The sequence below is a fragment of the Molothrus aeneus genome, chromosome 10 (assembly GCF_037042795.1).
Source record: "Molothrus aeneus isolate 106 chromosome 10, BPBGC_Maene_1.0, whole genome shotgun sequence".
NCBI classification, from domain to species: Eukaryota; Metazoa; Chordata; class Aves; order Passeriformes; family Icteridae; genus Molothrus; species Molothrus aeneus.
Genome location: NC_089655.1, coordinates 11,554,986 through 11,571,687, shown reverse-complemented (window position 1 = coordinate 11,571,687; position 16,702 = coordinate 11,554,986). Strand labels below are relative to the sequence as shown.

Below are 16,702 nucleotides of genomic sequence, written 5' to 3'. Positions count from 1 at the left end.
TCTTAAATTTAATTGTATGCAGTATGTAAGGCATAGTGTCTGTGTCCTTTCAGGTCTAGGAAATATGAAGCTCATGAAAACCCAACAATAGTTGATATACTGGAAGGAGAAAAATTAATCTGATATATGTAGTCATCTGCTTAACACTCTGCTGAGGCTTTGCTGAGAAATAAATAACAAATTGCTGTCAAGTTGTGTAACTTGCAAGCCAGTTCTAGCTAGTTTTGGCTTCAGCCAACAGTTTCACATATGGAAAAACATATAGTGCTTACCCAGTTTTGCAGATGGACATGGTAACAAGGCCTACATGTTTGCAGACCTTGTGACAAGGATGACTGGAACAAGGAGATCCTGGTTACTCGTGCCTCAGGCTTTCCTGAAAGGGGGTTACATCCACACAAGTGGGTTTAGGTACATCACAACCACAGCAAATTCAGCTCAAAGGTTGGTACCTGCTGGCCACTCTGTGTTACATCACAAGGTGTCTTCACACTGAAGTGGTTTGTCCAGGGAAGTTGCAGATGAATTACAAAGCAGCCTGATTTTGTGTCTGAAGTTTGACTCAAAGATCACAACATGAAATTACACAATTTCTAGCATGCACTCATGAAAACTAATAGAGCTGTACTTTGTAATTTGCAGTCCAAAGAAACTTACTTTTAGTGATCTGAGTTCACAGGATTGAGCAGCAGTATTAAAGAGTGCCATTTTATTAAAATGGCATGTCTTTCAAGTTCAAAAACTCACATTTCAGAGCAAGTTTTGCAGCAGTCCTTATCTACTACTGATACATCTCGTACAAGGGAAAGAAGAAAAAATGAAACTGCCTCACCAAGGAAAAACATCAAGAGTTTCATCCTCTGATCTGAAAATTCCTACAGAGACAAGGTCAGCTAAATTACATACTTTCTGTACTTTACTCCAGCTGACAATCTGCTGGTTATAATGCAAGAACACAAGGGCTCAAATAGATTTTTCTGCCACGGTGTGCCATCTGGCACAGGGCAGCCTCACAAATGCTGCTTCCCTGCTCTGCTTCTGCCGATCCTGTGACGGCATAATTGTAAGCCCTGTCAGTTTTCAGCAGCAAACTCAGCTTAATGCAATCTAGCTGTAGGTATCAAAGTCACTCATGCCAGATGCAAATGTTTCATTGCCCAAACTTAAAGATGTAATTCTATTTCCATGCAGAAAAAAAATCTCCAACATTGGAAGTACATTTGAAAGTGCAGAAGGATTAAAACAAAACGTAGGGGATTATATCTGGGACTGGTTGGTGTATTGGTGCTTAACAGAATAATGCATTAGGCAGCAGATGAGTTATTTCACTGCTATGGTGCCAAATTGTGATCTTGTTCTCCTCTGACACGAGAGAGATGTGGATCTGCTTTTAATAAGTGAAGCAGTAACACAATGAGCCATCATGCAGTCACTGCCTAAGTGCTCCCAAGCACTGTCACTGCCTCTCACTACTGAGGCAAGGATGTGTGTCCTTGTGACTTGGGTTCCAGAGCATGCAGAATGAGGCTTGGATGTGTGGCAGTGCTGGGATACTGCACAGATGGTGACTGGCAGAAAATTACTCTTTCATTTGTGACTCAACTCAGAGTCCAACCTTGTGTCTCCAGCAGGGACAGGACAGAAAACCAACTCACTGCAACAGCTTTTTCAAATAAATTTTTTAAATATCTGTCCAAATGCTGCTGTTGAAGATGAAAATCTTGCTTCCTAGACATTAATGGTACAAGGAAAAAAACATTGCAGAGTTTATAGTAAAAACATCATGTATGAAGACATGCTAAGCATTGAGGTCTGCTGTTCTAAAAAATACCTTTTAATACATAGATTCCATGCTAGTTTTCCCCCACACTTATTTATGTATGGCATACATGACTGGTGTTGATTTCATCTTCCTCAGTATATTATTTAGTATTCAAGTGAACAGAAGGTGCTCCTTCAACCTATTTATGATACAATATTGTTTAGTGGAGTTAATATACATCTCACACTTACAGGTACACAAAGAAATTGGGTGTGCTCACATTTGACAACCATAATTTTGTACTCCTGCAGGCAAGGTTCCAGCTTTCAGTGATTCTGCAGTTTTAGAAATGTCATTCTCCCATGCAAACCTTTGTACATTGTGGAAGTAACTTTAAAATGGTGGTTTCTGAATTACACTCCATAGTTAAGTGCTTAGAGAACAAAGACATCTTAGATTACTGCAAATGGGACTGAAGCAGAGGGCAGTGGGAGGGAAAGTCCTCTGTACAGCTACTGGCAGCATTTCTTCCAAATAAAGGATTGAGCATGGTGACATGAAATATGAAGCCCCTCTATAGCTGGATATGTTACTTTAGAAAAATGTTGAATTGCTTGGCAATTCAGTACACTTCTGAACACTTGGCCTGTAACTACTCAGGAATCCCAAAATCATTTGCAAACAGAAATAAATCATATCCTACAAGTCATAAATGATAACTACCATTAAAATATGTGGCAAAGTCAGGAAAGGAATTCAGATGCCTCTGCTGTCTCATATCTGGACTTTGGAAGAAGTTGACTTCATTAGTTCTACATTTATTATTAGCAATTTTCACTCAGAGTTTGTCTTACCAAAAGCATCAATTTCTGAAAAAGAAGTGCCATAGCTCCCAAATAGTCATGCTGGGTTCAAAGAAAAAATGAAACCATTCAGTTATTGGGAAGTGGCTTCCTAACACCTCTGTGCTTTTGAGGCAGTTTTTCTCCTGCTTTACAGGATCCATATTTTGAGTGATGCTGCCTGCTTCCAGTCCCATCTCAACACTAGTCTCAGTATTGAGGGCTCAGAGTTTTTCCTTGACTCCACATATTAGCTGAATTTGCCTGGCCTTGCTGTATGAGTTTTCTTACAAGATGATGTGACTGTCCCCTAGGAAATGATTTCTGCCTCTTCATGAAAGAGAAATGGCACCAATTCCCACTTTCTTTGTAGATGTCCTTCCATGAGCTGTAACATTTATCCAATGTTTCAAGAAAAGCAAAGTGGAAAAATATGTGGTGATTTCTTGTGAAGGGTAGTTTAATTCCAAAAGCCCTTTTACGTTTTCCTTCAAGATTTTGTAATCACTGTCTGGTTTTTGTTGTTTGGTTGGGGTTTTGTAAGAAAATCCATCATGTGAAAAGGAATAGGAGGAAAAGATCCTATTTATAAAGCCCCAAGTTTTTACTGTTATTTAAGAAATAAATATCTTTTTCCCCCACTAACTCACACTGTATTGACTTCTATTCAAAAAGCAACTTTTGCTTACAGATATGAATGCTGGAAACAAAATCCATTATTTACAGTACTTTTGAAAATATTACCTCACTTACAGGAAGATGTTTGGACTATTTAAAGTAATTTTACTGCTTCCTTAGGACAAAGAACATATTCTATATAACAATAGTATGTGTTATTAAAAAAAAAGGTGGCCTCAAGTGTCTAAATTCAGATGTAAAAATACCAAATGGGATTTATTTTTATAATGAATTCAGACAGAATGACAGAACACAAGTAACAAGTAGTGATTGTTTGTTTTCATGGCAATATCACCTCTGTGAACTGCAAAAAAAATGTGTCTGGTTTAGATTTAGATTGCACAGAAAGAAAAAGCCAAGCTGAAAACAACAATAATTTATGGCTGAGCAGATGGCAAATCAAGCAAACTCTAGAAATAGTTCCTGAGCCAAAGTTCTGTTTAAAATACATTGTTTACCTGGCTAGCTGTTCTTATGGCTCCTTCCCATCCACTGCAAATGAGTGATAAATTTGAGTATTGTCTCAGGAAGTTCTTGCAATATCAAAAATTGTCCTATTTTCTTTTACAAAATTATAATTTTAATATGAATTCTAAAATTGTTAAGGAAGGACATAAAAATTTGCCAATTCCCATTTGGTATCCAAATATTCCTCTATTTGTCTACCATGACTGCAATTCAATTTAAAAATTATATCTTAACCTACCTTTTAAAATGCTGTATATCTGTTGAAATATCACATGAAAACTTACATGATACACTTTCTTTTAAAAAAGCAATTTAGTAAGACATTTGTCTCAGCATATAATATTTCATTTTGAGGATATGCTGAATGATGTTATAGTAACTTTAAATAATATATTAAAATACTTTTACCAACTTTTTTTCCTGAGAAGTCTAGTTCTTATGTGAGAGGGTAATTATTAAATTCAATGGAATTGTTTTCTATGGAGAATTCAGAAGGAGATTTTGAAATCTGAACTTTCATTGGGAAAATGCAACCCATTGTATTATCAGGATACCAACATACCGGCTTTTTCCTACTATTGTAACACATGAAAAATAATGTTTTGTTGTTATAAAACATTTTTATAGCCACATTTCAAATGTTGTTAACAATAATATTATATTTTTAAATTCATAATTCCTAGATAGAAGAACAACTCCCATAGCCAGATAATGGTATTTTAAATTTTACTTCTTTTAAAACCCCTAAAATTAAATCAATGTGCAACATGTAAATTGAACTTAAGGAATTGCTTTCTTTCAAAGGGAATAAGTGACCATTTGCTCACCCATGTTGAAATGGATCTTTCAACAAAAGGCCATATTCAAAACCAGAGAACAGATAAGCATAATAGCCTGTGTTTTGCTGGCAGAGTCTTCCAGAATGACAAAGAGAACCTTTAAGCTTGCACAGGAATGTGGCAAGCTTGTTTTATGATGGAATATATCCCATTTAAGTCCCCAGAAGTACCCTGGTGTTTTTTGGGTTTTTTTTTTTCCCTTGGGGAATATTGTGAAATATAGGAAGAACTACATTTAAAGGCTATTTCTCTATACATTTGGAAGGTGGGAAGAAGCTCCAAGCAACAAGAGGAATGCTCAGTCTTTATGAGTGTTCTGCCTTCACATCCAGTAAAAGGTAACTGCTCAGTAAGTTCCAATTTCTCCTCTCAATTTCTCCTCTTTTCCAAGACCAGTTCAGTTGATTCCTCTTTGAAGTGCCAGAATACGTGGATGCACAAAGATCTGGGCTTTGCTGCTCCAAAGCAAATTTCAAAAGGATTGCTGTGAGACACTGATCTAATAATCCCTTACTGATGGCTCTTTCCATTTCAGAGACTCTTGTTCCTGGTGGGTGAGGCCCTCCCCTGCAGCCTCTGCACCCCTGCAGGGCTGTGCTCAGCAGGCAGGGTGTTGCCAGGTTTGGCCATGGTGGAGAGAACATTAGTGCAAGACTTGAAGCTGTGCTCCAGAGAAGCCGTGTCAAGCACCAACAGATGTAAATCTAAGTCCAACACCCTTTTTCCCTTTTTTCTTGCTAGAGCTGCTCTGTAAGGAACAACTGTTTCTCCTGACCTGCAATGGAGGCAGGAGACTGGCAAGGGAAAGGACAAGGTGGATAAAGAACTCTGTTAACAGCAAATCTGAGAACAAAGCAGGAAAGCCACAAGTGCTGGCTCAGCTTAAATAACTTCCTGCCCCTTTCTGTCTGGGATACTTAGCTGATTTATCCTAAAATTGTTTTCTTGTACTCCCAAGGATGCTGAGCAGATATGCTGCTTCCTCCTAAACAGTGTCTAACCTGTGGGAGACAAGAACATCCACAGCAGTCTGAGTGTCCTGGCAGTGCAGTGTTTAACCAGATGAGCATTTATTAGGGAGCACTTGTCAGAAAACAGGTGTGATTTGAAGACCCACAAATCTGGCTTGTTCCAAGCCTTTAGTACCTTGGGATGGTGAGCCCCATCAGTTCCTCTCCTTCCCAGGGCCAGAGAACTGCTTCAAGCTTTAATGTGGGGCATGGATGGAAAGAACAGCCTCAAACAGAGAATAAGTATCTCTTTGCCCTCTGACAGCAACAAACACAGCCTTGGGTTGGTTTGTTGCTCATGTCAGATAATGTACTTTTACTAGAAGGGCGTAGAAAATAATATCTTTCCTCCAAATACCAGAATTCACTAGATATCCAAGCAGACTGTGTGAATAATCTAAAATTCATTGTGTATGCATGTTAGAAGACAGGACAAAATTCCTCATATGGCTCAGAAATAGAACAGATTACACAGAACACAATTCATCAAGCTTTTTCTAGCAAAGCAGAAAATCTCACAAAAATTAATGATCCCCAAGAATTTTTAGCATTTCTCCTGTGTCTTCCATAACAGACTGGTGGAAGATGTTCATGTAAAGCCTAAGAAAGTGAAACTTAAACAAGAAAAGCAGCAGTTCTAATGTTATTCCATGTCCAAACTGACAGAGGAATGAAAATGCTGGAGTCAGCAGAGGATGCTTTGAGTACAATGGAGTTTATGTATGACTTTTGAATTTCATCTCTACATTATAATTTTTTTGTGTACAAAACTCAAAATTCTAACACCACTGAATGCAGTACTTTTTTGCTTTCTCTCTCTTATACCTGCAAATTAAATGCCCAGAAAAATAAAACAACACAGTGAGACACTGAGCATCTTCAAGCCCAATATTAGCTAGCTCAGACTTTGGATGAGATGACCCTTGAAGTCCTTTCAAATCTAAATTATTCTTTCATTCTGATTTTTTGGTGCTAAATTAATCAGAAATTCAATAAGATAATTGCACAGGATTCACAATAGGTCATTGTTTACAATTCATGAGCCTCTACTCACAGAAAGCCTGGCATTCATGAACAGTGAGAACGAGCACTTTGACCAACAGGCTTGTGTACAAACAAAGGAGTGCCTAAATGCTCTTTGACCAGCACACGAAACTGATCACCAGAGGAGAGCAGAATTCATAAGAAAGGATTTTTTTTTTTTTTCATTATTTCTTGTAGTAGTCTTGCACAGCTTATCTTTAGAGCACAGAAGAAATAGAAATAAAAATGGCTGCTGCAGCAAGAAAAAAAATGCCAGGTTTTGAGGGAATTATATGAAGGGAAAGGAGAGATAGGTGAGTCTGGATTCCTTCTGTATCTTGGTCTGGGTACAAAAAAATGCTACAGAGCAGTGAGCACACCAAAAGCATGGGAGTACCAGAGAGTCCTGATGTTCTGCAGGCATCTGACAGTACCTGGGGAGTGGCTCTTGTAGAGATGTACACACAACATGTGCTGATACAAGGTGTCACTTCAGTTTTTCAGCTGTTATGGCAATGTTTCTCCATTTCTTGCTTTTCCCTTAGCAAATGAAAATCTCTTCTCTCTTCATTCTGGCCTAGCTGTTCCTAAAGAGATCAATGGCACTTATTTCAGGTACTTTTCTTTCATCTAGTCATGACTGCTTTAAATGAGCAGATTGTCACACAAAATATGCATGGTACAAGTCTGTAAGAGGACTTCTTAGGTTTTTAATTTTGCAGCAGCTGTTGAAGTGGGCATGTCAGATTTGTTATTCTGGGCATGCTGAATATGAGACATTTTGTAATCTTGCCTGTAACTTAACCCTTACAGATGGGATCAAGGGTAAGAACTGTTCTGACACAAACTCACAGCAAATTTCCCCATAATTTCACAGAAACAGTGAAGGAGAGAAAGAAGAGAAAAATAATGAGTTCCTGCAGAGGCTGCCAGATAAAAGCACAAATGACTACAACAGTCATAGTATGTGATAATTCGGGCATACCCAAATGAAACAAACATTTGTGGATGGACACAGCAAATACAGTGCTTTCCAACCTCAGCTTCTACTTGAATGGGATTCCTGTGACTTTGAAAGTATCTCCAGGATACCTTAAGTAGAACAGAAATAGCTCAAGGACAAAGTTGACTTTAAGACATTCTTCAGAGGTCATTCCCATAGTGTCAAAAAAAATTCAGGGATACTGCCAAGAAATAACATCCTTTGGAAGAACAGCATTATATCTACAATTTCAGTAGGGATATCTCTTCTGTGAAGTGATGATATCTCCTTGAAAATGTTTACTTTCTTGTCACTATTCCCACAAAGCAACAAAAGGGAAACATTTCTCCTAGAAGAAAAAGAAATAGTCTAAGTACTTTAAAGGTTACATTTTTGTTTCACAATTCTTTTGTTTAAAAGAATACACATAGGTCCTTGCAAGGACTATGATATGTTTGATCTGAGAATTGACTATTTAGTCACAGAATTTCTATAATATTCAAAAGAAAAAGAATATCATTTAAGTCAGACTTTACTGAAATCAGTGACAGACATTAAAGCTTTGTTCCCAGGTTCAGCTGTTACTGACTGAATGAAGCCATGCCCTGTTGGCCACAGTGCTGAAAGTGGATTCCTTTTGTTATTTATGGACAGAGGAGTTTAGGATCAAACTGTGGTTGAAGTTAATGGCAAAACTCCCACTGACTTCAATTAGAACAGAATTTGGCTCACAGTCTCATTACTGAGCATAACAATTAAAAGAAGCTTTTACAAGCTGTATTGCTGTGTAAAAGGGCATGAACCATGTAGCAGATTTCATTGAACCCACAGCCAACAGTCATTGCTATAGCAACTGAGGTTCTAACAAAGGTAGTCACTGTCTCTGTAATCATCAGGTGTCTCTATAGCAACTAGAGTTTCTAGAGAACAAGAGAAAAATATTTGAAAACTGTCAGTTGGAAGAAAAGAGGTTTGTGAATTAGGAGATTGGAAGCAAGAGCAACATTAGGGTAAAACATGGCTGGGAGTAAAGAGAAATGATTGTCCCAAACATCCACAGGGAATGGCAAAGGAAGAGAGAGCACAGGCCAGGGGCTCAGCTGGAGATGAGGCCTTCCCTTGGGTGAGGAATGCAATGTGGCACTCCAAAGAGATATTGCCAGATCTAAATTAGTTATGTTTCAGACATAGTTCTTTTAAAGCAAAACTGGTTACTACATAAGAGTCCAGGGTCTGCAATAGGAGTTACAGTCCACCAGGATTTTCAAAAGCACCTGCCTGCATTATTTGTGCCCACATTCCTTTACAAACATAGCCCTGTTTGTCTTCAGAATGGAAGAACACAATCTGTTCTCTTGAAACGTGGCTGCAGATAGCACAGCACAATTATATAGAAATGATGATAACTGCTCTTAATCTTACTTATTTACAAGCTTTTAAACAGTGTTGAAATGAAAAAAGGAACAGCTGCTGTTTGGATACTGATATAGATGAAAACAGCAGTGTTAATTACAGGTCTGTTTCTGTAAAATACACTTTTAGGCTCTGAGGTACGCAGCAGGGTTATCTGCACGTAAGAAAGGTTTACATATGCTGGCCTAAGTCCCCACAAAAATAGTTTAGTGATATTGGCAGAACCTATAAAATAATAAATTTATAATAATCTGATTCCTACTACTCTAATGGAAATAAGAACTGGGACCTGATGTTTAGTTTAATTAGGAACAATTCAAAATGTTCATGTTCATAAACTAAAAGTACATCATTGGGATCAGCACGCTTCCTCTGAAAATAAAGTCCAAAAAGTAATTACGAATTCCAAATGGGATCCACTCCAGTACACTGATGCACTGCAATGCTTTGTTTAAATAAACCAAAACCTATCTTTAACCTGGAAAACTGATAAAAGACCGAGCAGTGCTCGAGTCAGATTTCCATTTCACGTGTAACGAGAGCCCTCTAGTGGGATGTGCTTTCAGATTCGACTGATGCAAAAGAGCAGCCCTTGTCATGCAAGGCAGTAAAATCAGGTGTGTGTTCCTGCATGCCTTGCTAGCATTTTGTTACAACACAATGCAATAATGTAATATAATTTGTATCTGAAACAGAAGTGACCAAAGGACACTGATGGACAATGAACCTGAATAAAATAAAAAGCCCTATACCAAAATACTTTTTCTGGCAGCATTTGAGGGTTTGGGGGGTTGAATTTGGTGGGGTTTTGTGGTTTTGTTGGGGAGTTTTTAAAGCCTTAAATGGCAATGACAGTCAGGATGTTTGCTGCTGTGTTGTGGCTATCCTGAATGCTGCAGTTTTTCTGTAGTTGCTGTTTACTCAACGGAATTGAATCAGTGATGTGGCATCAACATCCATATAGAAGCATGGGGTATTAGTATCATCAGCCCAGGAAAGTCTGATCTCCATGACAGCTGCTTCAAACCACAAGGACCTCCCAACATGCAGAAGGTCAAGCAAGCCTGGCAGAAGGCGCGTGTGGATGAAGGAACACCTGGCTGAGCTCAAACAGGAAAAGGAAGTAGAGAAATGGAAGCAGAACCAGGTAACCCAGGAGGAATACACAGACCCTGCCTGAGCACACAGAGAAATGCTGACCCAGAGCTGTAAAGCAGCAGGGATGGAAGGAAAAGGGCAGCAAAAGTGGCTCCTGCAAGTGCACACCCAGGCTCAGTGGGGCAGAGAAACTACCGACAAAGGACACGGAAAAGACAAAGGAATTCAATGACCTTTTTGCCCCAGTTTTTAGCACACACATTCCAGCATTGTAGCATAATCTGTGACTGATGCATTGCCTGCTTTTATAGGAAACTAAACTTAAACCAGCATATATGCACAGGTCCACAGTTCTAAGAGTTGAACATGAGTCAGCTCCCCAAAGTAGTTTAACCACCAGGAAACTAATTTACAAAATTGATAAAATGATAAAAATTATCTAGATTTTTTTTAAATTTATTAAAAATTTAAAATAATACCACAGGGCAGAAGTTCAAGCTGAAAATGAGCATCAAACCCACAGAAGTAAACTTGGAATTACTTCCTTCATAATCCTGACATTCAATTGGGTGGATTAATTTTAACTGCATAAACAGGTAATATCAGTTTTCCTCAATTTTGTAAGAAGTAATTTAGTTCTGAACCTGTTGGCTGAAACTGTCTAAACTGGAACAGATTAATTCTCCTGTAACTACTCATAGAACCAAAGTGCTTCCTGTCTTTTGAAGCTTTTATTTTTTCTGGCATTTCTGTCTTATCAGTGAGAAAAGCACACATGAGCATTTCAGGTCTGTCTAACCTGACTTTGGTCTCTGAAGGCAGATTCCAGCATGATGAGCTGGTTGTTACATCACAGGGTGCATCAAATTTACTCATGCTCTAAGGGGAGAAAAGATTTTCCTGTGTTGATACAATGCCTCTGGACAGTGACAAATGAGCAGAAGGATCACAAGTCTTGGGAGATTAAAAGTCCAGTTCCACTCAACTCAATATATATTCATCATAATTAGTACAGTATTTTAATAAATCAGTAAAACAGTCTCTGAACCAAAGAGGGAAAAAAAAAACCAAACCAGATTTTACCTTCTGGATAGAAAGCTGCATTCCAGTGAGCAGAAATTATTCTTAAAGCTATTTTTCATCTAAGTGTACTAGCTGTAACATAAAGATACATAGATTATGTGGATTTATTTCTGACTCTAGAGGCTCTATGACCCGTGTAGATTGAATACCAGCAATATCAGATATGAAAAACCAGAGTCTGACCTCAGAAAAAAAGAGAGAACAAGCAACCAGCAAATCAACTGGTTTCATAGGAGGACTATTCTAAGCAGTAGAAGAAGAGATTTTAAAATGCACAGAGGCCTGGCAGTTATAAATGATGCTTAGCCCACCACTGTGGGCTTAGTGGCCTTAAGTGGCCTTAGCCCACAGTGTTTCCCGGGCAGTTGTGTATCAGAGCAGGAGCCAGCAAGGCAGATCTTCTTGGCTGGAATGGATTAGAGAAGGATAACCACTTGTGATCCCACTAATCCTGTTCCATTCTGTCTGGGGATTTCAGGCAAGCAAGCTGTGACAGAACACTTTTTATCTGTGTACTCACAAAGTGATTGATTTCTCAGTTTCAGAGTTGGTTTGGCTTGGTTTTTTAATTATATATACAGGTGCACTTGTTTTCAATGTTTGCTTTTACTCTTGTCTGTATTTTTCCTATGCTGGCAGGATTGCCAGTGGTACTAAAGCACAGTATCTTTGCTTGGAATTCCCCAATAACTATAATTTATTACCATTTTTACATTATACTCCTTTTCTAAATTTATATCCTCCAGGCTGAGAATCCTTCCACTGATTTACAAGACTCCTCTTGCTTTCTATTCCATCTTGATAGTTTGTATCACAGCAGATTTCTATATCTGCCAAGCTAAGGATTATTAGTCTGTGAAATCCATAGAGTTGATAAGGTGGACACAGAAAATTAGACTACTACCTCTTGTTCATTAAAATTACATGCCAGAGGAGATGAATCAAATACTATTTGTAGTAAGAACACAGTACTATGATAATTACTTGACATACTGCCTTCCACAAAATCTTGTTTGTCTCTTTCACCTGTTAAGTAATATTGAAAATATCTTCACCATGAAAACTTTCTTTATTCACCTGGTAGCCTGTTTTAAAGCCAAAGTGTACCATTCTATTTTATGAATTTCCCTTCCTTCTTAATTTATCGTCTGTTATCAATATTGGAAATATGATGCAGCTGTTGCAACAGACTGTTTTCCTAGTTAACCTGCAAACCAACCAGAACTTGGAGAGAAGTTATTCCATTTTTAGGAAGGGAAATTGCTGCAGGGCCTCAAAATCCCTAAAAGTAGGTTTATCTGAAATAACATGGAAAGACCTGAGCACAAAAAGAAAAAACTAACTGGTCACATTGCCAACAGTTTTTCAAGTGAGACCTTATTGGAAACCCAGATAAGGTTTTCTGAGTCCATACTGGTTTTCTGTGTATTTCCCATGGGTAGCTCTCTTTTCTCAATAGAGCTGCTCCTAATCTACTCAGACTCATAATTCTTTACAAAACTAAAGTTTGTACATAAAAAAGAAGACTTTACAAGACTAACATCTGTACATCACAAAAATTTGCCTAAGAAACATTGGAGAGGTGATATGGCTTAATTTAGCTCAAGAGCTTTCTGGCTCTGTGTACCTCTAATAAAATCACATGGCATACAGAGGACAATACAGCCATACCAGTCAGGACAGGGGGTAGCAAAACTAACAGGATTGAAACATTTCATACAGGCTCTTCTGTGACCCACAGCTTTCACATTAGCTCTTCTCCATTGAACATTTGAGGCATCCCTCTAAGTAGCCTATGGGTACCAAATGACACCAGATTATTAAAAGCAAAAAGCATTCCTAAGATCCTGCACTACTTCATGCCAATACATTTCCCCTAACAATGCATGTATAAAATTATCACTTACAAACATCTTGCAACCGTTATTCTGCCTTAATCATCCCATCTTTGGCATATTTCAGATACTGTATAGTAATGATGAATACAATGGTTGAGAATGCAAAGAAAAACAACAGTTTTTAGATGTCAATTCTGGATTCCTCAGAAGCTGCAACTATGATGAGTGGCTGGGTCTGGAAAGCTGATTTGCAACTGTCTCGCACCTCTGAGAGGAAAGCAACACCTGAAACCCCAGTCCTGTAACATGGTGAGTGCTGTTTAGAACCAGACCTTCCCAAAATTATAGAAGGAGCTTTGGCAGAGTTTAAGCCCCAAGTCCAACACCTGCAAGCCTGATGCAAAACCTGAAATTCTGTTCTCATTTAAGCTCTGATCTGGTTCAAATTACTGTAACATGTGATTGCTTCACAAACATGTACCACATTATCTTGTGAGATAGGATTATAAACCTGCCCTATTTTGCAAAAGAGAAAAGGCAGCTTTGGAAATTGACACTTATGTGTTTCAAATATTTCATACCACACCTGCTCCAGCAGTAAGACTAAGGAACTCCTTGTTACTTAGTGAAAAATATGAGTTTGGGTAAATTAAAATAAAAACCTGAGCCTGGTCTCCCAAATCTGAAGTAAATAGGCCAATCACTGAGATTTTCAGAATAAAATTACCTTCTTTCACTGTTTTGGGCTGCTTCTCCATTGATTTTATTATAAGAGCCTGCAAATTACTTATTTCACAGGGTGGAAAAGAAGTGGCTTTCATAATAAACAAATCTTTGGGGTTTATTGCAAAAGAAACTGAATGTGATTCTTTTAAATTGATTTTTTTTTGCTTGTTTTTGATACTTCCACCTTTGAAATGAATGATCAGACCCACAAAATTGAGGTCACTGTCATTTCCAAATTGTGACTATGAAAACCATATCAAGCCTTTATTTTTTTTTTCTCCTCTATGAAAGCTATAAGCCTTGGCTATGCAACTAACATTTCTTAAACCATTGCATTAGTTGTATATGAAATTGCTACACCCAATTCCCTTACTTTATTTTTTAATTCAAAATACAGTATTGAATAATTCTCAAAAAATACCAGTTAGCATTGTTACCCTTGCTTAAAATTGAGTTGCAGTTCATTAGTTTGGGAGGTGTCCTCTGGTTTCTGCCAGCTTTGCATCTCACAGAGGATCCCTCGAAAATTACTTGAGAAATACAGTTTTAACTTCAAGAACCCTGATCATGTTTGCAAATTATAAGGTAAATCTACAGAAAGAGAAAATGAGGGAAACACAAAGGAGAGAAAATAGTGAAACGTGTAGAGAACAAAGAGAAACCACAGACAGAGATTGAAAAAGTATCTGGTAAGCAAAGAAAAAGCATTGATTAAAAAAATTAGGAGGAAAATAATTTAATTACAAAGTGAAAGAAAAAAGGGGAAACCTGTAGAGGGGGTGAAATTTGCTTATGCAGAGGACAGAACTGATTGATTATCAAGAACAAAATATTTAGATTGACTGAAGAAACAGCACCTCCCTGGGAACACTATTATGATCTACAGCCCCAAAACTACTGAGAGTATGGACAGCTGGGTTATTCCCCTTTGACACCTACCTGACTTGGAATGGATTTTGTACAGATTAGTGAGCTCCAAAGTGTGTTTTAAAAAAAAAGTTATGAGAATTTAACATCAAATGATGAGAAAATTATCTTTTATAATGAGCAGTAGAATTGCTGGTTTTTCTGATGAAGATTAGAGCTGGTTTGAAATTCTCTGTATGCAAATGCATTGCAGCCTTGACCATAGACAGAAGTCCAGGAGTATTTGCTATACATAGAGTTTTTTTACTGTTTTTCTGGCATAACGGAATAATGAATTTAATAAATCAAAACATACAAACAGCAGAAATGATGAAAAGTATATTCTGCTGCATTTTATTTCGTTCAATGGGGGGGTTTAAGTACTCCTAATTCCAGGTGATTAGACCCTTGCTTTTAGAGAGATCTGTCATCTGACAGGATCAATACAAATGCCTAAATCTTGAAATCCTTATCCATTGATTTGTTTTCTTCTTCTGTCTTTGCACCATAGAAGTGCCACCTTTATTCTATGTCATTTACATCTAAACGTGGGGAAGTGGGAAAGAGGAAAGGTGCTTAAACTTCCAAAGTTTAGTAAAGGTTGTTATGCTATTTTTTTAGCATAATGTTTTCCATCTTAAACTGTGAAGACAAAATAGGACTCCTAGGATTGAGATTGGACTGTAAACTACAGGAAGAAAACATGATGAACACACGCTGAGTTTTGCAACAGAATTTTAGAAGTGGAGAGTCTGAGCCTTGGAAGCAATTTGTGCATCCACAGCCGGAGCAAGCGCAGTCCAGCGACACAATCGCACCATTAAAAATGAGACAGGGCAGCTTTAAGAGAGGAACAGGAAGCTGTAACTAGAATCCAGCTGAATTCTGAGCTGGGGCACTTCACCATGAGGCTGCAAATGAAACAGATGTGCTTGCTGTGAATTTCTGTAGTGTCTGGAGTTTTTGTACTTAAGGTGACAACACTTTCCTTCCTGGGATTTTTTTTTCTTCTTTTATTTTTCACAAACTTTCTAAAAAGGGAATGAAATGGAGAAGTTGAAGGAATATGTATCAGTGAAAGATGAAGATCACTTTTATCATCAGGGAGCTGTGGAGCTGCTAATCTTTAACTTTCTACTCATTCTTACAATATTAACTATTTGGTTGTTTAAAAACCATCGATTCCGCTTTCTGCATGAAACTGGAGGAGCTATGCTTTATGGTGAGTATAAATTCAAGTGCCAGCATAACACTGGACTAGTTGCATATTTATGATGAGGTACTTGATCTCAAGTGCTGACAAAGCTCAGAAATGTGCTGAATTAAATGTCATCAGCTCCATAAGTGTGGGGTACAATAATGATGTGACAGCATCTCTGAAGTAGCCAGAGGCTGCCTGGGTAGGGCAGCAGCTGTGATGAGCTGGTTACCCCCAGCATGTGCATTCTGCTCCCTGTGCTCAGGCAGCAGAGAGCTGGGGACTTCACTGTTTACAAAAGCAGCCGGCTTGGGTTTGTCCAACATTCAAAGCTGTTAGTCTAAGGAGCCTTGTGGATACAGACACGTTGTCTAATAAAGATTAAATAATCTTGAAAGCTTTCTTTTGGCTTTGCTCTGTGCCTTTGAAAAGCACACTGAAGAATGTGTCTCAAGTTTGCTGTCAATGCTGTCATTGTAGGGTAACTCTAGCTTGCCTGCCTAGTTCTAATCTTTGATGAAGTTTTGCCGTGTTGCATTTCACTCTCACACAGAACTTTTTGCATTGTCCCCCAAGTACTCTCTGCTTTAATGGCTCACACTTATATGTGTAATGACTTCTCTTGGCACTCTCTTAGTGCTGTTTCACTGAGACACTCTGCTGTCATAAGATACATACAGGAAAGCAAACTGTCAAAATGGAAGATAGAAATCAACAGCTCAGTCATTACCTGAGTTCCAGCCTGTTCTGACACATTCTGTGCACACCACATCCTCCTGCAATACCCGAAACTGCTTTTGTAAAGATGGGTGCCTCTACTGCAGGAGCTCCCTTCT

At 38.2% G+C, this 16,702-nt stretch overlaps 1 protein-coding gene across 2 annotated transcripts in view; it reads left to right on the top strand.

Annotated features, from left to right (window-relative positions):
* The first annotated feature begins 15,604 nt into the window (after positions 1 to 15,604).
* SLC9A9 (solute carrier family 9 member A9) overlaps positions 15,605 to 16,702 on the top strand; it is a 170,984-nt gene continuing 169,886 nt past the window's right edge. For both annotated transcript variants that reach the window (XM_066556466.1, XM_066556465.1), the window contains exon 1: positions 15,605 to 15,890. In XM_066556466.1, the coding sequence (XP_066412563.1) occupies positions 15,716 to 15,890 (175 nt within the window). In that variant the 5' untranslated portion in view covers positions 15,605 to 15,715. The remainder of the gene's footprint in view (positions 15,891 to 16,702) is intronic.